Below are 24,739 nucleotides of genomic sequence, written 5' to 3'. Positions count from 1 at the left end.
TTTTGCTGTTTCTGCACTCTGTTAGAGAGGTAACCATATTCTTGTTTTCATCTGTGATTAAATGTTTTTCTTTTTAAATCAGAATATCTATTGTAACCCACTTCCACCCAGTCTAGTTTACATTTAAGTTGGCCTTAAAATCTGCAGCAGACTTTTATGTATTCCTGGTGCAATGCTATCTTAAAGTTCTGAGACAGTTCTAGGAAAACTGAAGAATAAACCCAAACATTTTCAAAAGACTAATAACTAAACATGTCCCTAGTTTATACCTAAAGGAGGTCCTGGTGAAATAGTTTGGAAGATAGAAGCTACAGCTGGCTGATGGACAGTACTGAGGCTCTTACCCCTTGGGAAGAAGCGGGGAGTCTTTGTGGTTTGCCTTAATAGGGCAAGTAATGCCGTTGGAGGAGAGAGAAATAGTTCTCTATCTGCAGTCATTCCTTTCCCTGCTTTTCCAAAACAGAAATCACTTTGAACTTGTGGAAGAAGGCATCTCAATTTCTTGTCTGTCCATGTCATCAAGAAGCTGCAGTTTTGTGCCCTGGAGTCGAGACATGTATAGGTTTTTTTCCACTGAAATATTAAATTTTGAAACCAAATTATCCTGCAAAATATGTATCAGGATTCAGGGAATTAGGGTGTTATACAATGTGCATAATCAACCCTGTACTCACATAGTAGCTCATGCTGTTAGTATTACCTCTGTTCTACTAATTCCCCATTTACTCATGAACAATGAATACTGAAGCTTTGCTTGATTAAGTGTCGCGGTTACAGGACTGTTGCATATGATGTTCCTTAACTGATCTGAGTTTACATTACAAGTGTCTGTGCCTTTTCCTCTGAGAAGAAATGGTCAGCTTTCTTGTCTTAGGCCATATTGTAAGTATTATGATCTTATATATTATACTTTATATATATATATATAAGTATATATTATCATATATAAACTTTTTTGTTCTGCAACTCTTTCGGGGCATACAGCTGTTCCTCTCCAGGATTCTGCCACTCCTCTGGAATGGCACCCTTCCAAAGTCATGCTTGTGTTTGGCACTTGATTGGTCTGGTTGAAAACTATCCTGTAGGATTTGTTGGCAGTTAAATTGGGTCTTGGGCCAGTGTGTCTTCCTTGACAACTGATAGGTGTTTTTCTTCCTTCCACCTTCTCCGGAATGACATAGTTGCCGAGGGTACATTCGATAACCATGCCAGTGCTCAGGGGGACTGTATTTTTGGAATGAGCGCTTTGCTGGTTACTGCATTTAGCAGAGGAATAGATACTTCACGCTAGAAGAGAGGTACAGATGCCAGGAAAAATGAGCCTGTGCATTAGCCAGATTAACTTGCTAGGGTCTGCTGTGTGGTGTCAGTAAGCCAGTTGATCTGAATACTCAGCTGAACAGCTGCCCACGGTCCTGAGATTAGTATGAGAACTTAATCCTAAATTTGTTCTTTTCACCTTTCTTCAGAAAACTGAGTGTAAATGATCACCAACCCATACAAACAAAACAGATCTCCAAAGTCTTGTATTGGTGAGACTGAGATATTTTGATTTATAAATGTGTATTGTGGTTCTAATATTAGTGCTGTATTTGTGAGTCCAGCCCTGCTATTGTGAGATTGTTTGCTAGTGAAGTGACTAAAGGCAGGAGTGACTTCTGGAGTTCCGTCAGCTAGCTTCCAGCCTGAGAACAGCTTGTGCCTTTCTTAGCAGTAGTCATTTCAGAAATGTTCACTTTGTGCTGTTGTGTTCTTGCATATGTTGGAGTCATAACTTATTTACTTAAAATAGAGAGCTTCAGGAGTCATAATTAAAATGTGTGAGCTCTTCATATCCTGTTTTAAGCAACCTTTCTCATCACCAACTGGCAGATGGAGTTTAAGTTGATCCCTTTTCTCCTGGAAGCACCAAGTTAAAATATTTGTAAACGTAATTGAATGTTTACAGCTACAGTACAATACTTAAAACCTTACTGATCCAAAGAGGAGCGCTTGGCTTGCAAGAGTCCTTTTCAATAACTGGATGCACAAATTGTCACCTCACATTTTTTATTTGGCATCTCTTTCCTAAGGGTGTGTCTTGGATAGCTGATTGTTTGTTTTACCTGTAACAGCAGAGTCTTCCCACTTCTGTGAATTTGATATGAGCATCCTTGTTTGATAAACTTGAGACCAGTTGACAGGCAGCCTAGGTCTTGATCAGGAGATGCCTTTCCTCTGTCACAGTGGACTCCAAGCAGACAGCTACCCTACATCTGAGACACCCAGACCCCGCATACGTGCTGGAAGGGAGAGATTGCTTCCACTGTTGGGGTTTTGTGGTAGGAGCATGAGGGAGGAGGGAGGGGAATAAACAACTGAAGGAGAACAACCTTGTTTGACTTTCAGTAGCTGGCTTGGGAACAGAAATTTCAGAGGGGGGAGGAGTTGAGTGCATTTAAACCAACACCAAACACGGCCTCTTCATGCTGGTTCCTCTGTGTCTCTCAAGGAACTGGTGAGACTTCCCCAATCCCATGAAGATTCTTCAGACAAATCTGGCATTTATCAAATTTAAAATTCTTCTGATAGTTTAGTTTCTTCTTTTACTTGCTTCATAAGAGCCTTGGAAAATGTTCGTTATTTAAGACTTCCTTCCGTGATTAATAATGGCATGTGAATGTTTAGAATTTTGCTGGGTGCCAACTTAAGTAGGAAGAGCTGCTCAAGCAGGGGCAGTTTTTGCTGCAGGTACTAATCTTTGGAAATGTGGTTCTCATGACTACTTTTTCCCCTTGTGTGGAGAAAAATCAAAACCACGATGTCCATCTCATGCATTGTTTATTGTGGCACAGAAATAGCTACTGTGTTGTCTTTCAAGCCAGCTTAAATCAGGCTGTGTGGCACTGAAATAGCTGCAAGAAACTTCCTGCTAAAAATAAATCAAGATCCTTTCATTTTAAGTGCGTTCACTTCAGCAGTCGGTTTTGATTTTGGAGATTCCTGGCAGATTCCTGAGGGAAAGTCACTAATGGGTTTGGTGATGTTGATGGAACACGGGATTCCGGAGCCTTACTGCAGTTTTATTTGTCTCCTGATGGTGGCTTCTTGTTTGTCAAACTATATGCTTGTCTAATGCCTTGATGTTCCTACCTCAAGCCACCTAGAGTATCTGCAGTTTCCTAGAGAAGAATGCTCTCATTTGTTATTGTAAATTGTATTGTTAATTCCTCTTTTTTTTTTTTTTAACTGTAAACAGGGACCTAAGTTCCGTTACAGACTCTTGGTTCTTTTATTCCAGGTCTTTGATATGCATTTTATCAGTCATCTTTTTTCTTCTTAGTATCTCTTGTTCTGCTAGCATCAAGACGACTGCAGTTACGTTGTGTCTGAATTGATGTTCCACAACAGAGGTATTACAGGGAGCCTGTTACTCGGGTGGGCCTTCTTACTGACCCTTTTCCTCACAGTGAGGAGATCATCCATTGCTTTGATTGTGCTGCTGTAAGCATGGTTGTGCTCTTGCTCAAATTATTCCTTTCCAGAGTCTCTGCTGTTTCAAAGACCAGCGTGCATTACTTTGCCAGCATGTAATTCCACATTATATTGTCAACGTGGTTATAGAGCTTTGCAAATTTTCAAGAGCTGATATGCATTAGCTACAGTTCATTATCCAAAGTAAACAGCTAGTTAGCATACAGCAGAGAGCTTCTACAGAAGACAAAAATACACCAAAAAGTGAGTGTATCCCCTTACTTGGCTTTAGTTAACGCTGTGTCGCCTGCCTGTGTTTATTACTCCAGTACTCATTTTTTGAGGATACACAGGTTCTATAGACTCCTTTCATTTATACGCTTGTTATCTTTAAATGGCTCTTGCTAGACTGTGTAGCAATGGCTTCCCAATCTTCACTAGCTTATGTGGAGCAGTACTAAGCAAGTGAAATGCTGCTGGTAACAGCATACTTCACTTTCCTTCAATGGTTTCAGTCTTAACTTAATTTCCTCAGGCAGCAAGCTATGCCTACAGGGAAGATAGACTCGATTGCCAGCACCATTAACTTAGGGTGTTTCTTCTCCAGCTCTCATGAGAGACGGTGCCTTCTCTAGCACTACCATGAGGAGGCAAGTGCCCTGTTTCACAGGGACGTAGGAGAGAACCTGTTTTTCCATGGCCACTCAGCACGCAGCTAGGCAGGAGGATCAAATACCAGGATTGCTCAGCCCTGCATGCTTTGTATTGCAGTCTGTTCCCTTACTACCACTTTTTTCAGCCGGGGGGGTGGTCTCGTACAAGGTCAGAGGGCAAATTACCTGAGCTGCTCTGATGCACGAACTCAACCTCCCTCCTGGCAGTGAGGATGATTTAAGGTTTGGGGTTTCAAGACCTCCTATTCAGCTTGGTCCCCGAATTTTGAGGTTGCCCTAGAGCACCACAGGCCCTATGAAACACAGATCACTCAGCACCTGAGAACTTTCTTTCCTGTAAACAAAGTATTCTTGGATCTGGCTGACGGGCTTGGGCAAGTTCCCTTGTGTAGTGTTGCCCTACCAGTGGGCTGGATTGCCGATGCATGTAAGTCTTAAGTATGAGATTCATACTCCTGACAAAGGGAAAGGGTGATGGAACTTGGCATTTAGAAGGAAACCTGTTACACGGAAAGCCAGGTATCTTAAATATACATTGACAACTGAGAACTAAAATACGGTGATTTATTGCCAAACCTATTTGGCAGCCACATTCCAGTTTAGGCTTGTTTGTTATCAGATACTTGTGAATGTAAAATGAAATAAATAACATATGATTGACAATTCTCAGCTAGTTGGTTCCAGGAAGGATTTCTCTGCTTCGTTGTTGAAGGCACAGTTCTGTGCATGGGCTTCTCTTGGAGCTGCTGCAAATGCCACTGTTAAGCTGTTTAAGTAAGAGCAGTGACTGTTACCAGCTGACAGCATGCTCGGTTATCTTCCTGGGGCATGTTTTGAGAAATGTCAGCAGCAGCTCAGCATTTCCCTTTGCAGGGACCAGGTCTGTTTCCAGGTGATCTCTGTGTGAGGCTGCTCGACCCACTCTCCCGTCTCGGGGGGCTCCATCAGCTGCGATCCCTGGTGAAATGAACAGATTATCTGAAAGCCCTCTCTGTCCCTGGAGCTCTGAAACAGTTATGTTGGGTCTACTGTAGTTTTAAGCATTCTGTGGTTCACTCCTTCAGAGAAAATAGGGACATCTAAACGTTTTCTGATCCAGACAGGTGCCAACATCTAGAGGAGATCATGTACCAAGCCTATAGCGTCTAGGAGCGACGCTCATGAAAGCGATCTCAGCAGCACTCCCATTTCCTGCCTGCCAGCATTGCTTGTCTGAGATGGTATCAGTGCCATAGCAAGTGCTGGGTAAACAAGATGATTGTTTCTGCTGGATGATCTTAAAGCCCTCCTAACTGTCTGCTGAAAATACTTTTCCATTTCAAGGAAATGACTGTTTTGTTTGTGTTAGGAGTCAGGAATGGGAAATGACGTGAACACTTAACTGTTTCTCCTGGTGTTTTTAAGAGGAGGCATATTCAGTGTCTTGGGTCTTATTTCCAAAGGCATTCAGTGTTTTCTGTAACCCCACTAAGTACTAGAGGTGTCTGCATGCATATATACATAATATATATGTATACACACACACACACACACACACACATATCAGAAAAATATCTTATAAATCTTGTGTATCCACCTGGTAAAATTTTACTAGTGTCTCCCTGTGACCGTGCTGTAACATGATTTGATATATTCCCCCCCACAGGGCTGAACTGAACCTGTCCTCAGGTCTTGTTATCCCATCACTGGAATAAATCTGTGATTATACAGCGTTCTGTAATCTCCCTGAAGTAGAAAGAAGTCAAAATTCACATTTGTCATGCTTATTTTGCCCAAGCACCAGTTTTATCTGCATCTGCTGAGCTACACCGTGCATTTAATCTTTTTTATCTGTGTATTGCTCCTCGTCCTTGAAAAAGAAATGGTCCAATGTTTTAGTCTTTTTAGTTGCTGATAACTTTTTGTTACTGATTTCTTTGGTCAAGGTGTTTTTCTAAGCCAATCGCTTCTCTTTAAATTCCTTGAAAACCAATGCCGGCAATCTGGGTCTCTCTTGTCCCGTCACCTCACTTTGCAAGTCTCACGCGTGCACTGTCCTGCAGGACTAAGGTGCCTGCAGGTGTCAAGACTTGGTTCTCTCTCTTCTGTGCTTTCGCAGGTGCCTGGCAAAACATGATCCTGGCCCATGACTGGAATGCCAGCACATGAAGGGGAGAAAAAGGTGGGTTTGTGTTTTGTTTTGTTTTTTAATCAGCTTGGGCAAAATAAAATGTATATCTTAATATATAACAGCCAGGCTAATGTGGCAGTTTTATCTCCCTAATGTCTGTTCAATTCCCTCGCCCTTCCCCAAAAACCTCATGAAAATCAGAATTAACAGTGTAGGTACTTAAGAATAACAGCAAAGCTACAAGAATGCAGCTCTACAGTGGTAGGAAAACACTGTGACCCAAACACGATCTCGGTGTTGGGAGGCAAGCACTGTCTGCAGCATGGGCTCTAGAACACAGCGTTCTCAAACCAGTTAGTAATTTTTTTTTTTTTTTTTAAATGAATGTTAATGTTTGACTTTTCTTTATCATCTGACGCTGATAGATGACACAATCTCCATTCTTCTGAGAATCAAACTAAGGTAACATTTTATTGCCCTTTAAAGACTTACTTGTATTATATATAAGAAAAAATGTACAGTGATTAACAACTTGAATTCAACCTCTCTCCTTTTTTTTTTTTTTGAGCAACATTGTTACCTGCATGGTTTCTTTGTACTTCCATGCATAAGCAGAAAAGTGACCCATAACATGCAGGGGAAAGAAGGTTTAATTTCCAAACTGCTTTTTATACAGATCAGAGCGTATTATATAGGCTTCTTTTAAACGAAGATTTGTGTGTATGAATCAAATGCAGTAATAGCGGCCCTTCAGTAGAAATATTTTTCAACTTAACATCTCGACAATGAAATGTCAAATGAAGGAAAATGCTCATATGAAACAAGATAAATGTTCACCTAGATTATAAAACTGGAATTTGAGCAGGAGTTTCTGATACAAAAGAAATCCCTTATCTCAGCTGGGGGGGGGGGGGAGGGAGGGATGATGTAGAGGAATGCCTTTGTTGTGACACTTAGTTTGGTCTCTAAAATAGAAAAAATGGTGAATTTTATATTTGTGTGCAGTGTGAGTTCAACTTCTGTTAATGCCACTTAGTTCACATATTGCATGCATCCCTAAGAAATGAAAGGTTCTGATTATAGAACTTGTTGTTTATTGTCTACAATTGTGATACAAAATGGCTGTCGCAGGAATTATTTCCCCAGTTAAGAAAACGAGCGCTCAACAATATATTGGTAATGATGAAGTAAGGAATTTGAGAATTACTTCTTCACCTAAAATTCATGGTTTATTTCATAGTTTCACTGATGGAATTTTTCATTTTCTTCAATGATTAGTCATGACTCTCATCCTTCTGGTATGTATACAGAAGTGTTATGCACCAGCCTCAGCATGTACAACCACAAACCAAATGAACGTTTTACATAAGACAGTTTGCTTTTATAGTGATCACGCACTGATGTGAACATAGACTAAAAATAACAAATGTTGCTTTAATAAGGATTTTTTACAGTAGGCGTAGATATAAAAGTTTTTCAAATTATTTTCACAGGTATCACTGAACATTTCATAGCTGTCTGTTACAGAAGCACCGAAAAGTGCTTTGAGTCTTTCATTTATTATACATAGTTAAAATATATTACACTTCTGAAGGTATCTTAAATCACTGAACGGTTTTGCTAGCATCTTAATGAGCCAAATGGGAGTAAAAGGCAGTCCACATTCATGATGTGAATATACAGTAAGGTGTTTGACATCCTATTAACTCATTGCTCATGTTCTCAAAATAACCATGGTGATGAGACCTGAAAGACAAGAATTAAGAACTAAACACTATAATTTCACTGAATAAAACATTTAAAGACAGTTTACCCTGTCACAGGCCAGAAAATAAGGTGAAAGTACATAAATACATGCAGAATTTAAATATACACTTCACTTAAATATTAGAAATATTGCTCCAAATTTTGATGTAGTCAAAAACTGTGTAAAAAAAACCAAACAACAACAAAAAAAAAAACACACTGAAGTGCAATATATCTAGTAACTAAATGTCAAAGAAGCTACAAATACTCCAAACAATTATTGATCTCACTATGGGAAAATCTTAACATTGAGATTTTGACTTGGGTAAGTGTAACACTAGCATACAAGCTACCAGTTTTCATAGGGGCTAGTCATGGGCAGTGTAATTCAATTGCTGAATCATCGGTAAGGCAGATTAGCTGAAGGCTCCAAGACATTTTTGTTTCTGCTCTGTGCAGAATAACTGATCAAAGACTAGTTTTAGACAAAGATGTTAAGCTTCCTTGTCAGTCTGCATAGGGAGCTTTCTACAGAGTCTTTGTTGTGACCTTTAAAGAGGGAGGAAAAAAAAAAGAACTGCTCTGATAGAGGTTAAAAACAATTAAAAACAGATGAAAGCAGGAAATGTGGGGCTAATAAACCTACTCATGACACACTGATAAGTTCACTTTAATTATGTGCTGATACAGGAAAAAGTACAAATCTGCAAGTTCTTAGCCATGAGTTACATGGCACAAGGCAAAGAGGCATATGGAAAAACATAGGGCTCCTTGAATTCCAACCATACATAACATCAAAATAGTAATTTATCAGTTCTTAGGCAATCTTTCTTGTAGACTCAGATGATGTTAATATAACAGCCTTTCACTGCAGAGAACTTAGCTAAAGCCTACAGATCTCACCATGGATAAAGAAATTTCTGAGACTATTTTACTATCCTGCCACTACATGCTGATTTAACTTATTTACTTTATAAAGATTTTGAAGATAGAAGCATGACAGAACAGAGTTGTAACGCTGCCTTCCATTAGATAAGCAATTCATCCATTAAAGAGGAATTACAGTTCAGCTATTTCTTATGGTCTGTATTAGCTTAGACAATTAGTACTACCACAACTGCTGTAGGCCTTTGCTTGGATTATCTAAATCATCGCAGAGTAATAACAGAGGCTTCTAGAAGCTGCTACAGGACAGCCTATACCACTTGTACAGGGACTTTCAGGCAATAAAGGGTTTAACTCATTTCTGTAAAGCAAATACTTCTCAGATGTCGTATAGCCCAGTCGGTGTGGTATTAGCCTCCCTTTTCAATTAAATGCTACACAATCCAGTTGTACTTCGTTGTGGAAGAAAGTGGTTTCATCTTCTCAAGAGCAATCAACTTTCTACAGGAACAGGAGTTGCACACAGAAGGATCTTTTCATGAACACTAAAAACACTGCTACCAAAGGAATCAAAACCTGTAAGAACTTCACAGTGAATCTAGAAACGGGTTAAGTTGTTGCAAATAGATAAAGTCAAATGGTTTAACACTAGAGTTAGCACCAGCAGGAACTGGAGTAATTTTCAAAGCTAGAGATAATTTTCAAAACTAGAGATAAAAACAAAGCAAGGATTAGTGCAAGGTCCTGATCTGAAAATACGTCACTATCGGCTCAGGCAAAGAGCGACAAGTGAGTTTTCAAACCATTTCAGCAGACTGACTTGCATGAGTCAGTCAACTGAGTGTGTGCATTAACCATTAAGAACTTGCATCTTTCCCCATCACTACCTCACCTCTAGCTATCAGTTTGAAGCTGCCTAGCTCGTTTCCTTTAAATCCTCATTTCTGCCAGGTAGTGGGACAGGAGAATTGAGTTTAGTGTGACTGTTCTTCAAATCTGAAATAGTTATAGAAAAATAGTCATAACAAATGAAATGTGCAACTTATCTATGCTTGCTAATTTAGGAGCAAGTTACAAATTGGGAAGAAGATGGTAGCGGTCTCTTAGGAAGGGTTTACAACAATTTATTTCTACACATTTCAACTGCTTATCAAGAAGGTAGCGAATAGAGCCTTTCAGACCAGCTCATCTGGGTTGGAGAGAAACAAAATAACAGAAGAGATCTAGGTTCTGCAATAGAGTAACTCTCCATTTCAATATAAGAATAAGAAACAGTACATTCCATTCGGTTTTGCTGGCAGATGACTACAGTTGGCCAGTCATCAAATGAAGGTGAAATTAACATTCAGGGGCCTGTATATAATAAGTATCAACTAAAATCTGGTCTAAAATACTTAAAATAACTGATTTACCCCGATATCACTACGGCTGCAAGTTAAAATGTAAGTGGAGATGAAAAACAAAACATAGTGTGGTTCTTTGTCTCCATCAAGTTTCCTGAAGCCAACGGCAAACACAGGAGAAGTTTCCCAAATCACTGGAAGTTGCAAGAAAACAGATACAAAATCCAAAATACTTACCTAAAACATAAGCAGCTACTAATTTTTGATTCACACTTAAATGGAGGTAGAGAGGCACCAGGGATTCCATTTCCCCCAATGTAGGTAGCATTAGTGCTGCAATACACACTATTCCCAGGAAGACTGTTAGTAAACTAGGTCCCGACGAGGCAGTTCTGTTTTCTGAAAAACAAGATAGTAACAAGATAGTACCAATTATAAGGAACATCTAACCAACATAAACGTTAAATATTCTGCAAAAGTGTTTGCGGTACATTCAAGCTGTAATATCCTAAGATTTTTTTTTCCCTTTGGAGTGGGTGGGAAACAACTCTTAAACTCACCCTTCTAAACCTTCTGCATTTTGCAGTGGAGAAGGCTGCTTCCTGTTCTGACACTGGAACTTGTTTTCACATGACTTCCCAAACCCCTCCCTTGTGGGGGAACAGAGCCTGCCAGGCCCAGTAGCTATGTATACACACTCATGACAGCTGGGTGTTTCAGCAACACTTGAGGTTTCACCATGCATCCTGACTCCATTCCTTGATATGTTCCTTCAGTGATTAGTAATCAGTTAGGAAAGAACACCTAGAAGAGCTGCACAGGCAGATAACTGCTTACATCTCTAGAACAAAACTTGGCTACAGCAAGAGTACAGGTTCTTGGGCCAGATGAGTTCCCCTTCTTTCTCTAGAGGATTCAAGGGCTGCACCTGCCAGAACCAGTTTATATGTCACAAATCGGTATTATTTGAATCTTATTTTTAAAAACTGTGAGAGCAAACCACTCTGACAGTCCAATATCACCCAAATAAGGAAATGCAAACTATAGATGAACTGTCCTTCACAGTCTTTATTGCGCTGCAGTTTAACAGCTGGAACCTACCCAAAGGCACACTGTGTAATCTTCGAAAAGCGCTGTTAACATGTTAGCTGAATACCTCTCACCAAATTCTTAAGACCCATTGGAAATTAGCCAACGTTTTTATCAAGTTTTTCTATCCTCAGTGACTAGCAATACGTGTCCTATTTTAATTCCATAAACCTGTTATTTCTAGGTTGCAGGTTATATGCAAAGACTGTAGTTGCTTTGTTTACTGTTTTTCTGTAAGCAAGCAACATAATGTAGTCAACGAGGTTTTTAAGCAGAGAAATAGCATTTGGATTAAGACCAGTATCAGATTGTTCAGGATGGTTTGAACCCTCTGTACCAGAACAACTATCATAGTAACATTTTGTTCTGTGAGACCAGAGATCATTGTAGGTTTGCTTTAACCATGTATCCTACTAATACCTATCTTGAGTTTTTTTAAAGTAAAAGGTGTTTCACTAGCCAACGAACTATGTATAAACAGAGAAACAGTTTGGTTTTAACAAGAGGTACACTCTCAAGCAGGTTCATCTATTTTCTGGAACTGATTTTTGTTCTTATCATGAAAAATAAAACAGTGACAAGAATGTTATAGTATAAATCACTAGAAGTAACAAGAAGGTAGACTGTCAAGTCAAGAAGAATAGGTTTAGATTCAGTTCAGGTAAAACTTGATACTTTTTATATCTCCCCCTACCATTTCAACTTAACTGTTAGGTCCAGGGTTTGCTCAAGACTGTTGATTCACTTCCTCACATATGAAACATGCAAAGAATTTTCAGCTAGTGACTGTGCTTTTCTGTACTTGTGAGACAGACAAAGGAGATGGCGCAGAACAAGGACCACTTTAGAAGATATTTTGGCAATATTTTCTGCTCATCAGGAAATGGAGGATTAAGGGTTTGGAACAAACTCAGAAGGGGCATATGTTCTGAAATAGCCCAAGGGAAAAAATAACTGCCACCCTTTTGCAGCTAAATTCCCACTGGCTGTAGCAGAACTTCTGCACCAGAGGAATAGAGGATGTATTCTCTCTCCAAGGCATGACATGCAACCGTGGGGCAGCAAAGGGTCTTGATTAATCAAGACAGCATAAGCAGAATAGCCGTAGTTTGGGTTCTTGGGCACTATCATCCCCCAGTGATAAAGACAGCAGTCTTACAGGTAAGAAAAAATAATTATTTTAGAATTTATTTTAGTCTAGCCTTTCTAGTCACTTGAGCTACTCATAACTGATTAAGAAGACAGGAGAGGTAAAAGATTTCAGCTACCTGGTTGACACAAAGTCTGCTCAAAAAAGACACTTTCAGCCAGGTGTTCTTTTATTCGTTTTTTCCTCCTCTTCCTTTTGTTGTTGTTGTTCCTTTGCAGATGGAAGTAGAGTAGCAATAATCTCCTTTTTCCCTAATGCTTTCCTCTGGCTCTGCTCAGACACTTGTAGACGAAATTTATCTATCACACCATAGTAAGAAGCCCGAACATCTCTGTGACGAATCACACTGCAGAGGAAAACAACATTTTCAAACAGAGGAACTAATAAGCAGCACGTCTCCTGTGGAATTACGTCCTACATTCCAATGTTTCCCCTCTTTCCTCCCCACACAGATGCATTGCAATAGTCCACATCCCCATTACCTCCTCCATCACTCAATGTTCTTGAAGATTTGATCTTGCCTTCTCTCTCCCCTCCTTATGTTCGCTGTGGTTCCCAAATATATATGCTCCAATTGGCTGGCCAAAAAGAACAGTTAATTCTTTATCTCAAGCACACCTTTTCCTCAATCTGAGGCCTAGCTGCCAATTTGCACGAAACATCAATTATCTGAAAGATGCCTCCTCCTTTATCAAAGTTGTTTGGTGCTGGCCAATGATTTTAAAAGGTACGGGGTGACTGGAGTGGACAGGGAAGAAAAGAAAAAAAGTACAACTGCCAAACACTTGGACAGGTGATGGCAAAAGTCTGGCTTTTTGAGGAAATCAGGCTCAGAGCTTTACAATTATACTTTCTCAGAAGCAAAACTCATTCCCTCTACGGACAAGAGTCAGCTAGATGTAAAGGATTTTCAAAATCAGAAGCCCACCATTAAGAGCGTGTAACAGTGCAGTAAAAATGACAGCTACGTATCTACGTAAACATTTCTCACCTGTCTTTCAGTGAGTAAATCTGGATTTCAATAGCAGAGCTCTATGCTGTCAGAGCTTTGCTCATCAATCTAGCTAACCTGAGCGTGTTTCGTAGCCTGCATTGAAATACATGATGCTGCAGGTACTTCACTAGTTACGAAGAGCTATGCCGGGCATAGACACACAAGCTGCAGTCACAACTCAGACTGCAGTATAGACATATTCTCCAAGTTATAGCTAGAGAGTCAGTTATTTTCTTGGTAAACCTTCTCACTGTCCAGCAACCACTCTGTCGCTCTACTGTTTTGAATAGGTTGACCAAGATGGTTTCAATAGTAAGACAGGGTTCTAGTTTTAGGGCATTTCATGGAAAAAATCGTATGTGGGGCGTACAAAAGGCAATTTTAAAATAACACTGATCAAAGGCAATACAGACCTCTGAGCAGTGCTCTGCTTAACTGCCTCCTCTCTGCATTTATGATTCATTACGAAAATATGTATCTAGCACTAAAAAGCTATAATATTTAGGTTTTGAAGTCATATCAGCTCTTAGGGTTGATACGGATTCTAATTATTTTTCCGAAGTGGAAAACTTTTTTTGCGACAGGCTATACTACATTTCTAAGATAACAATAGCTAATCTGAAAAAATACCTACGTATAAGTGATTTGGCTTCAAGAAGGTTGCCATCTCCTGAGGGGAAAAAAATGATTCTACCCTTAGTAATACAGGATAGTAGTCTTAAAATTGCTTCAAGAAACCTATCTTTGTGATTAATATATACATTAAAATGCTGCAAGAAACAGATCTTTGAGTTTCAGTCTTCATTTAAAGGAACTATATCACATCAAGATATCTACAATCATTAACACATAGCCAGGGCTTGTAACTGGTATCTAGTTTGAATAGACTATTCAACAAGGAAACGGAGAGTAAGTCATCCCCCAAGCGAGAAGCCTGCAGGAATGTATGTAGTTTTATGTCACTTTAGAGGCAAAAGAGCATGCTTATGACAGGCTTTCAGCAAGTTGAGTGTTGGCTGGGCAACTGCCTTCACTAAAACAAAAGGCTTCCCCCCCCCCCCCCCCATCCTAATTCACACAACTCTCAGCGTATGAGAACAGAAGATTCAACTCTTATTTCTTCCTTTAACACTTACTTCCAAATTTTTGTTTCTGCTCTTAGTACCATGATACTAACTACCAACCTAAACAGAATCTTTACATAACACTGTGTTATGAGAACATGCATCTGCTGCCAAGCAAAGAGATATTTTCTGCAGACCCTTATAAACAGATACATTCTCCTGTTTCTTTTTAGAGACCATTGCATAATTGGAAGCTCTGTAGAATATCTGTTTATCTGGCAAATGGCCATACTTGCATAGTACTGCTCATATCCTAGCAGTAAACACTGCCCTTAGACAGCAACCATTGGAATGGGATGGGGGTTTTGCTGCACAAAAAATTCCCTTGGAAACATGCATATGTCTTATTTTCCTTTATTTAATAAGACATTTGTTTAAGATTACCCAAATGTAATCAAGCTTGTGTAAATGTCTGCTAGACTGGAACAGCTCACCAATACGCTGGTATATTCTGACCTGTTTTGTTCCATTTTTAGGATTGTTGCCCCTGCCCACTGAAACTTTTTAGTTCCATGTTTTAAACTTCCTTTCCATTTGGTGAGTCCTTGGAATTTTCCAAATTACACCTAAGGAAAACAGTCTACAGGAAAGAGCCATTCCCCAAGCACAGTACTATTTATCTGACAAAAGACAGATCATTCAATAGTGGAGTTTTTTGTATATGGCCATTTGTTAACCAGAGATTCCAGGTGGTGTTTTACAGTTTGTAAATTTCTATTCAGAAAGCTCCGTCTGCTCTTTTAGGTACTTCATACTTTCTTTAGCTGTATCTGTACATCAGCACAGAAATAATGTGGCAAATGGAAGATGAAAAAAGTTGGTCTATTTCAGCTTATATACCTACTCTACTTTGAATTATAGCAGCCTACAGACCCTATACATTATTGTGATCATTTAACTGGCCTACTTATTTTCTCTGTTACTGGGTTGGGACCTGACAGAAGAAACAAGTAAAGGGGAGACAGAGAGATCTGAGACCGAGAGAGGCAGTCGGGGTGAAAGGTAGGCAAAAGTACCTTTATTAAAAATGGCCCAGGAAAGTGTGCTCAGTAGAACTGCATACATTTTCATTTTGCCAATCTGCAAACAAATATTTCTCATAAAGAAATCCCAACCCTGAGGGTCTTGCTTTTCTTGTTATTTCTAACAAAAGTACTCAGGGGAGGCTCATATTACTCTCACTGCTGGTTTACAAACTATACTACAGGATGCATTTACTAGCATTTTATTTATGCTTCAAGGCAAAATTAAAGAAGGAAATATCTCCAATATTATAATACCTCTGCCCTAGAGTGAAAGCCACAAGAATATAGGAGATTAGGAAAATATTATATCTTTATCCAACTTAGTTTATACTATGCATGCTGTCATTTACTACCTCTTAAATAAGAAAAGAAATTAAGATAATCAAATGTTGTACATTAGGAAAAAAAAAAAACCAACCAACTTTTACTTACATATCAACACAGCACTGAGGCTTCACTGCACCAGTAGCATCAACCACCGCATATTTATTTGGAGTTGTACAAAGAACTGCAATGAAAAGGACAGTAGTGGTAACAAATCATGAATTAACACCTCATCAACTTCTTCAACAGGTATACATAAAGACACAAGTTTAGTTTTGTCACAAATATGATTTGTTACATGAATTATAATTGGACCGTTCAAGATCATCAACTAACCCTTAAACAGAACTTAACCTAAGAAACCCACCTTTGAATTTTAAGGCAAACTCATAGGGGTTATATAGAGTCAACACCTGCTTGTGTGTTGACTGGTCATCTGCATAAAATATAAGTTCTGTAGGAAAAACAAAAACAGGAAGATTTCCTTCCACTAACTCTGGCTGTCTTTTTTGTTGCTGCATTGGCACTGAATCCTCCTTGCTGCTTCTTGTGTTCTTATGATTTTGTATCCTCAGAGACTTCAGTTTTTGAATCGTTTAAGAATTCCAAAGCATTTTGGCAATTCTAAAAGAAAGGAAGGGGGAAAAAAGAGAAAAGGCAAGAAGATTATTTCCATAAGTCTATACTAAACTGAGGCAGTCAACAAAGGTGTAAAAATATAAAACATGATGCTTGGTTATGAATCTACCTTTACTTAAGTTCCTTCAAAAATATGGAAATGGAAAAAATATTTGCATCAAGTTTCCATCTATTTAACAAACTGCTATAAAATAAATGGATAAGCACTTCTTCAGTGTATCATGGCAGCATTTTGGGGTCCCAGTCCATGACTAGGATTGCTTATGCTGGGTCTTTGCAACACAAACCAAACAACAACAAAAAGATATCCCATCCTTGCCTCAGGACACGAACACTTGAGAAAAAACAGAGCAGAAATGAGGAAACACAAAGACGTAAGGCAGCAGTAGTCACCATTTAGGCAGGAATCTCTCTGCAGTGGTGACCTTCCCGGATGAGGCATAATAACTTAGGTATCTGCTCACATAGGCACTGAGGTATGTCAAATCCCAGAGATTCAGAACAGAAGAATGGGGAACACCTTCACACCTTGTTTAAACTAAACTCTTGTTACAATTGCATGGTAGTTACAGGCAACGAATTGAAAAATAACTGGGATTAATAATACCAAATAGATTTGGGATTTACTATTTGATTAAAAAATAAGACAGGTTTTCTACCACCACTGTCTCTAACCAAAGTATAACCATCGTAATTCTCCCTCTGCCACCCCCACAGTTTTGTTTTGAGTGACATTCCAGTACTAAAACCAGAACCCATGACCCGACCGAGCAACAATCCCAAATGTAACTCATAAAAGAAAATTAAGGCCAGACTCCTCAGCACACATACCATTGACTTTACACACTACAGACAGAACAAAGTGAAACAGCTACTTGTATTTTTCCCCCCCAAGAACGTCATATTTTACTGTAGCTCCTATAGGTTAATTATCAAACTGAAGGTGTCCTTTGAGGCTTAACTTTATTCTAGAGTAGAAAATAGTAAAAGAACAAAAAGTTCTACTGGCTCATCAGCTGTCATTTCCACTTCCAATGAAGCTTTATAAAACAAGGTCCATTTCAGCTGTTCTGCAGCCTAATAAACTGATTTGGTTGCACCTTAAGAAATTTAGTTTCTGACCTTTCTAGCAGTGAATAGCCCTAGCATTATGAACAATCAAAAACAAATGCTTATTTTTGCATTCTAAACATCATGATGTTCACATTTCCAAGCACCAGATACATGTTTCATACTTGAAACATGACACAAGTTTAGGTGTTTAGTAGAGTATATCTGTCGTATCTTCAGATTTACAGGTTCTGATTCTTATTCACAAACTAAGCTTTTAAATTTATTTATTTTTTCAAATAGCAAATCATCTCTGTAGAATTTAAATTCATGGCTCTCACTGGTATGTCTTTCCCCAAGATCCAGTTTCTTTTCAGAGCACAGGTTTGTTTCCACTTCACTGAAACGCTACTAATAATATTCTGAAAACAAATCCCCAATGATAGTGTTCCAAGTTGATGTTCTGCTACCTTATTAAGAAGAGTCTAGAAAAAGACATAGCTCTGTAAGTGGCAATTTGGATTCTGAGTGCTTCTTAGAATTTTGGTGAATCCCTTTTGTTTCAGAAGAATTAACAAACTCTGGATTCACTTTGTGCAGCAAGTGTAAGCATTATTTCTTGAACAAGTTTGTTTACTATTGCAAAGTGAGATTCATTGTTCCATTCAAATATATTAAGACTATATGAGGAGCTAATGTGGAAAAACCACCAGCTTGCAGGAATACAAAATAACTTCTTTTGAAACTTCTCATAGGCAAAAGATTAAGATTTTTTTTTTTTTTTTTTTAAACAAAAGTTAGCTTGATGCAGTAAGCGTATGTGGGAATCTTTGGTTCCCATACATATCTACACTGCATACATTATGCGTAACAGAAATACAGGCAATCATTGAAATTAGCAAAAGGGGTTTTTTCCTAATAAAGGTTTTAAACTACCGTACAACCAATAGCAAACGACTGCTAGATATTTTTAAGTGACTATATTTAATAAATGTTTTAAAGTATTATTTATAATAATTAATACTATTGTGATGCTTTAGTTTTTTATTTAAACACTGCACATGTTTCATTCTGACTCCTGGCATCACACCACAACTCCAGTTTCTTCAGCTCAGCCAGCGGCAAGTGTTTAGGTGTCCAAAAACCCGCAAATCACAACATCAGTGGAGGTATGGATCACTAAGCCTATTAACAGGCTCATTTTTCATATGCATCCATTGAAAATGCAGCGCACAAACCTCCCAGGATTCCACAACTTGCAGGCGGAAAGCCACCAATCTTAAAAAAGTATATCCCGTTATTGCTTCCTTTTCTTATTTAACTTGGCTGGATAAGAAGTTACCACCCAAACTGGCAAAAATAAAACCTGGCAAAACCAGGCCTACAGTAGACATGCTTGCTGACACAGCAGTGTCACTCAGGATATAAATTTCTGGATTTCTAAGCAAGCAACCAGCATCCTTTTTGAGACAATAATTTTGACTTAGAAGTCACCTTGCTGGGATATCTCACCAAGTGACATCAGTAAAAGCACTTTTCCCAAAGACTGCATTATAAACTATACACATGCTGGGCAGATTTGACAGTTTAGTACTAACAACAGCACACCTTTCATACAGCACTCATCAACAAGAAACTGCAAAGACTTTTACAGAGAAAGTCTCTACCTTCAGAACTTCTCTGCACAGATTAACCCCAAAGCAGTACTCACGTTCAGAATAAGGCTATGCAGCTGGCTATGTTTGGCACCCCAGCCAGTTCATTTAAAAGAAACTTGGCTGCCGCTCTTCTACACCGTGCATCGCAGCACAGCAGATTCTCACCGCAATCACTAAATTTTGCAGTCAACAGTCACCATGATTACTTGCAGAACATAAACGTAAGCACAAGCAAATCTGTGCAAAACCGAGATCTGTGGTCTCAATTCTGTGACCTACACTGCGCAGATGGGCTTCTCCTAGTACCGCCAATGAAACTCCTCGCAGGTGCAGGAATCTGTCAAATGTAATGCTCATTACAGGACACGGGCCAAAGCGTAACACCTGAACAATGCCAGCTTGCTTTCCAAAGCTCTTTGAAGTCCAGACAAACAATTGTCACTGATTTTTTTTTTTTAGCACAATAAGGATCTTTCCTCCCTGAAGTTACTAAATATATACTGCTGGTGTCACAATAGCATAGATCTGCCAGCGTTTCCTTTGAAATCTCTTTCTTCATAAATTTAACTTGACAGAGAAAAACACAAAGTGAAATGTAACTTCTCTCTAGGCTCACAAATAACACCAATTGTGATTTGTTTTTACTTAACAAGCATCTGCTGAAAAAATAAATCAAGTGAGGAAGTTTTTTGTTCCCATTTTAACTTCCAACAGCCTCATCACCATGGCTTCCGAGTGCATTTGTTGGTTGTTTCTTTTCCTAACAACTGCAAATAACTCTACAGAATGTCATCTGGTAAACACTTTATTCGGAAGATAACCTCTATAGTCATAGTCTCCACATTCCGCTTTTAAAAATTGTCTAATTGAAGTGTAATCTATTTTTATTCTATCTCATGATCTACCCTCTAAATCTACACAATAAGCCTTTCTATACTATATACTCAACAAAATTGATGCCTTTTGAGTGCATATTTACAAAATAAGCCACAAAGTCTTCTTCAGAATTCCCTATGTCAAGCTGAGCAATTCCTTTAAGCTACATGTAAATACAGCATATGATCTAAAGCAGATCTATTAACATTTTGTTTCTCCAAAAGTTTTTGAAGGCTGTAACGTGCACTTACGCAACCCAATGTTTAAACTACCTGCAATTATTTGGGAGAGTCATCCAATGATTAGAGCACAGACCCAGCAGCCAGGATGGCTGGATTCCATTATTGCTAACTCTGTCACTGACACTCCATGACCTTGAGCAAGTTGGTTAACCTCACCTCAGTTTGCTAATCTATGAAGGCACATATTCTGCAAAGTATTTAAGTAGGCGGCTAGTCACATTTAAACTGGCAGAACTCCTCTGATACTTTGCAAAGCCTGGGCAGAAATATGCTACTGTTTACCTCTTTACAGGGTGATGAGAAACGCAATTAGTAACTGTCTCCAGGATGCTGTAAAATGAAATAGTCTCAGAGCGTTACCTATTAGCATAGATGACAACATGCATAAATCACGCTGATACTGACAGAAAAATTTATTAGGACCACATAATTTTTTCCCTTTACTTTTTCAAATGCTGAAAAGGTGACAGTAACAAAAAAATTTATTCAAATGCAACTAAGAGACATACAAAAGCAGGGGAAAATGAAATAAGAGCTGTGCATTGCTTCCAACCCATTCTACTATACGGCTCCGAAGAATCCTACGGAAGACTCTCAAGGGCACATCCGCTGCTTTAGTCTCTATTTTCTCACTTTCGGGTTGCGCTTAATGCACCGAACTTGTTGGGTTTTAAACGCGTGTTGTGCTATTCAGTGCTACGCGGCCTCTTCCCCTGTCTCAGGCCAGGTTCAAATCCTCAGCTCAAATGCCAAGATACCACAGATTAACTGAGGAAAACACTCTTTCCTCCGAGAACGCCGGGAAGAAAGGCGTTCTAATTTGACTCTCAGAGCGCACCTACTTGAAGGCGGAGAGGCAGCAATCACTGCACACCCTTAATTGATCCTCTTTGTTCTCCAACGCGGAGCAGCAGAGATAAAGGCTGAGGCAGCTGCGCTCTAACGGCCTCTCTCCACAGCCTGCGCCCAGCCCAGCCCTGCCCTGCCCCTGGCGATAACGCGGCCAGCACCTTCGCACCGGCACCGTCCCGCACCGCTTCCCCACCGACAACCTCGGAGCAGGTCCAAGCGAGACCCGGCCCCACCGACGGCCGGCCCGCGCTCACTCACTCGCTCCCCCCGCCCCCGGCCCCGGCCGCCCCGCTCCCCGCCGAGCAGCCCCGCGCGGGTGAGAGGAGAGCCAGGCCGGGCAGGCGACGCCGCGCCGCCGGGGCCTCGGAGCCCGGCCGCCGCCCCGCTCCTCCTCACGGCCCTACCGAGGGGAAGGGCGGCGGGCGCCGGGCTCCGCCAGCGCTCCCGCCCGAGCCGGCACGGCGAGAGCTGCCGGCGCCGGGGGAAGGCCCCGCGCTCCACCGCCGGAGGGAAGGGGAAGGGAGAGGAGGCCCGGCCCGCCAAGGGCCCCTCGCTGCCCGGCCCGGGGCCGCCTGACAACCCGGGACGGGGGTGTCGCTCCTCCCGCCACCCCCCGCCCTGTCCCGGGGTGGGGGGGGGGGGCGTCGCGCGGCGCCCCCCGCCCCGCACTCACCCCTCCGGGGCCGCTGGGTGCGGGCTCGCGCGGCGCCCCCTTTGTCCGCCGCCGGCCCCCCCCCCGCCTGCTCCCGTCACTGCAGGTAGCGTCGTCGCTATGGCTGCCGGGATCGCGGCGGACTCTCTCCCGCCCGCCCGCCATCGCGAGACGTCACGGGGCCCCGCCCCTCCCCTCCCTCCTTCCTTCCCTCCCCGCCGCCATGTTAGGTCCGGGTGGCGGTGGGGTGTCGGGGCAGCCGCCGGCTTCGGGGCCTTGTTCCTCCGATGGTTCCCCGCTCCTCTGCGGGGAGGTGGCCGGAGGGGGGAAGGGCCTTCCTCCAGCCGGCCCGGCCGCCCTTCGGGGGAATCCCGGCGCCGTGGGGAGGGGGGTGAGGAGCCCCGCCGGCCGGCGCTCCCCGGACAGCAAGGCGAGGGGAGGCCCAGCGGCGGGGAGCGGGGGATTTTGCAACCGGGCCGCCTCTCCTCTCCTCCGGGAAGTTGGTTTTTTTTAAGAATAACTTACCTCATCTCATGGTTTCTGAGGCCTGACCCCTTCCCGCAAGGGTTCTCGGCCCCTCTCATGGCTCTCCCCGCCGCGGGCCTCGGGGCTGCTCCGTTTCCCGGCGTGTGCGGGTTCCCAAACCCGGCTTCGGGTGCCCGTTGAGGCAAGGCTCCGGCTCCGCGCCGTCCTGCCGGTCGCTTGCCCGTCGTCCGGCGGGAGAGTCGGCGTCTCTCGCCCGGGCGGAACGCAGGGTAAAAGCGGGAACGAGTCGGACGTACGCTCACGATCCTCGAGTCGTACAGCAACGCAGCTTCGGTGGGGCATGTTGTCTCTCTAGACATGTTTCTGTTGTTGTTAACCTTGGTTCTGTGTTCCTCCTATTAATGTCTTTTTATTAAATTAAACTATTTGTGGGCTTCAGCTCGCTTTATGCAGTATCTGCTATCATGGTTTTTTCCTGACTTGGGCTTCTCAGCTCTGTACAACAATAAAAAAAAAATTCAGCAGCATAATCGCCACCTACAATCATCCCCAACTTTAGGATTATTAATGCAGCAAAATATTTTTGTTGCAAGTCAGGTGAATAATTGAGATTTATATTAAGCCATCCAGTCAGCAGGATTGCAAAATCTTTTACCTCTTACCAGACTTTACCCACCAGTGAAATGAACACACTCCTACGGTGAAATAAACACAGTAGCCATTAGTATTTCACAATAACATCACGAAACAATCCAGGACAGTAAGTAACATATTTTGTCTGTTTAAAATCGTGGAAGACATTAAATAAAAAAAAAAAATCCATTTTGCAACTTAGCCAAGATATGTGTGTTAGTACTCACCTTTTTCCAAATACTACCTTCTGCAGGTCTAATAGTTGCTAGTAGTTCATTAACAGTTTCAAGTCTTACAGCCCCAAATTATATAATACTACAGTTAAATTATTATATATAGAAATCATAACCTTTTGTCAGAATTTCTGAAAATGTATGCAGTGAAAACTGGTAAATTTTTTTGTGTGTGTCTTGACAAGTGTCAGTCAGCTCATAAGAGTTTTAACATGTTTTAAAATAAATTGGAATTCTTGTTTTTAAACAGACTATCAGACTTCAGCCTTCAGGATACATTCAGAAAATGAGTATGTTTTTACTGAGTATTAATCAAATGCAGGGTCTTCCTGATTTTGGAAACCTGTTTCAGGAGAAGCAGCAGACAAACATGCTTCAGAGATATTCAAATTAATAATAAACACAATGATCAAATTAGAAAAACTATAATTTAAAATGCTAGACTTAGAAGCATATTAATTAGTCAAGTTGATATTTTCCAGTTCATCCAACTCATTTATAGAGAAAGTTTAAAATCTCTAAAAGCAGGTTTTAGGTCTCCCTTTATAAGATTTCCAGGATTCAGCTGTGGTTTTTCTATCACCCATTTAATAACGTTTGCATCCACTGGCCACCTGTTGAAAATCAGAAATCGTGCTGGTCTCCTTCCTATTCCACCCGTCTATTGCTGCAGCTTGTTTCTAGGTTATTTTGTTATTTTAAGAGCCCTGTGTTAACTCAAATTAAATGTGAAAACCCTTGTATGCATACGAGTAGGAGTCGGTGTTCTTCTGTCCTTGTTGCTATTGCCTGATGCTTCAGAGAGCACAAACCCCCCACCCCTGACACTTGTGCAATAGTGTGCCCTTGACAGAGATCATGTCCCACCCCAGACATTATTAAAGGTACCTATGTGCCACCACTATTTAACCAGCACTGATGTATGCAAAAATATTTTTGTCAAGCACACCTGCTTGATAAACTCACTGGTGCCGAGCTTTTTGGTTTTGGGGTGTGCACAAAGCCTGGCTTGGCACAGTCCTACTGCTCTTCTCGCTGCCTTGCCAGCATGGCTCAGTGCTTTAGGTGGATGAAAAAATTATTGGGAGGATGTATACGAGTGTGCCTACATGCCATGTGCTGTGGGTAGACTGCTCATCTGCAATGTGGGAGATGGAGACTACTGTCATGTGTGGCAGTAACTAGAATTATCTCAGATCTGTGGGAAGTTCTTTCCTTTATCATTAGGTTATTGTTTCTTTCGCTTTCTCCTTCTCGGGCTACTTTCTTTTGCCTGAATAATTAACTATTTCTGGGATCAGAGGCAGATTGAGGTTGCAGTCCTTGTTATGATGCCGGTAAAGCAGGGAAAAGATGAGAGGAAAAAATGTGGATGAAGAAATAGTGAGAAATACAGATGCAAAGGAGTAGAGACATAAGATGCAGTAGAGAATCTGCGACAAGTTTGTCAGGTCAATTTAAGTGTGATCTGAGGTGTAAAAAAATTCTGTTCCTGTGGCTA

The 24,739-nt window shown here is 41.0% G+C and overlaps 1 protein-coding gene across 1 annotated transcript; it reads right to left on the bottom strand.

Annotated features, from left to right (window-relative positions):
- Nucleotides 1-7,314: 7,314 nt before the first annotated feature.
- On the bottom strand, nucleotides 7,315-22,018 carry MOSPD1 (motile sperm domain containing 1). The gene is given in 7 exon segments (XM_029996466.2): nucleotides 7,315-7,983; nucleotides 10,449-10,610; nucleotides 12,569-12,629; nucleotides 12,631-12,796; nucleotides 16,026-16,101; nucleotides 16,285-16,541; nucleotides 21,908-22,018. Coding segments are annotated over 6 exon segments (651 nt in total). The 5' UTR covers nucleotides 16,439-16,541; nucleotides 21,908-22,018; the 3' UTR covers nucleotides 7,315-7,951.
- Between the last annotated feature and the right edge of the window lie 2,721 nt (nucleotides 22,019-24,739).

The sequence above is a fragment of the Aquila chrysaetos genome, chromosome 21 (assembly GCF_900496995.4).
Source record: "Aquila chrysaetos chrysaetos chromosome 21, bAquChr1.4, whole genome shotgun sequence".
NCBI classification, from domain to species: Eukaryota; Metazoa; Chordata; class Aves; order Accipitriformes; family Accipitridae; genus Aquila; species Aquila chrysaetos.
This window is presented reverse-complemented; position numbering and strand designations above follow the sequence as displayed.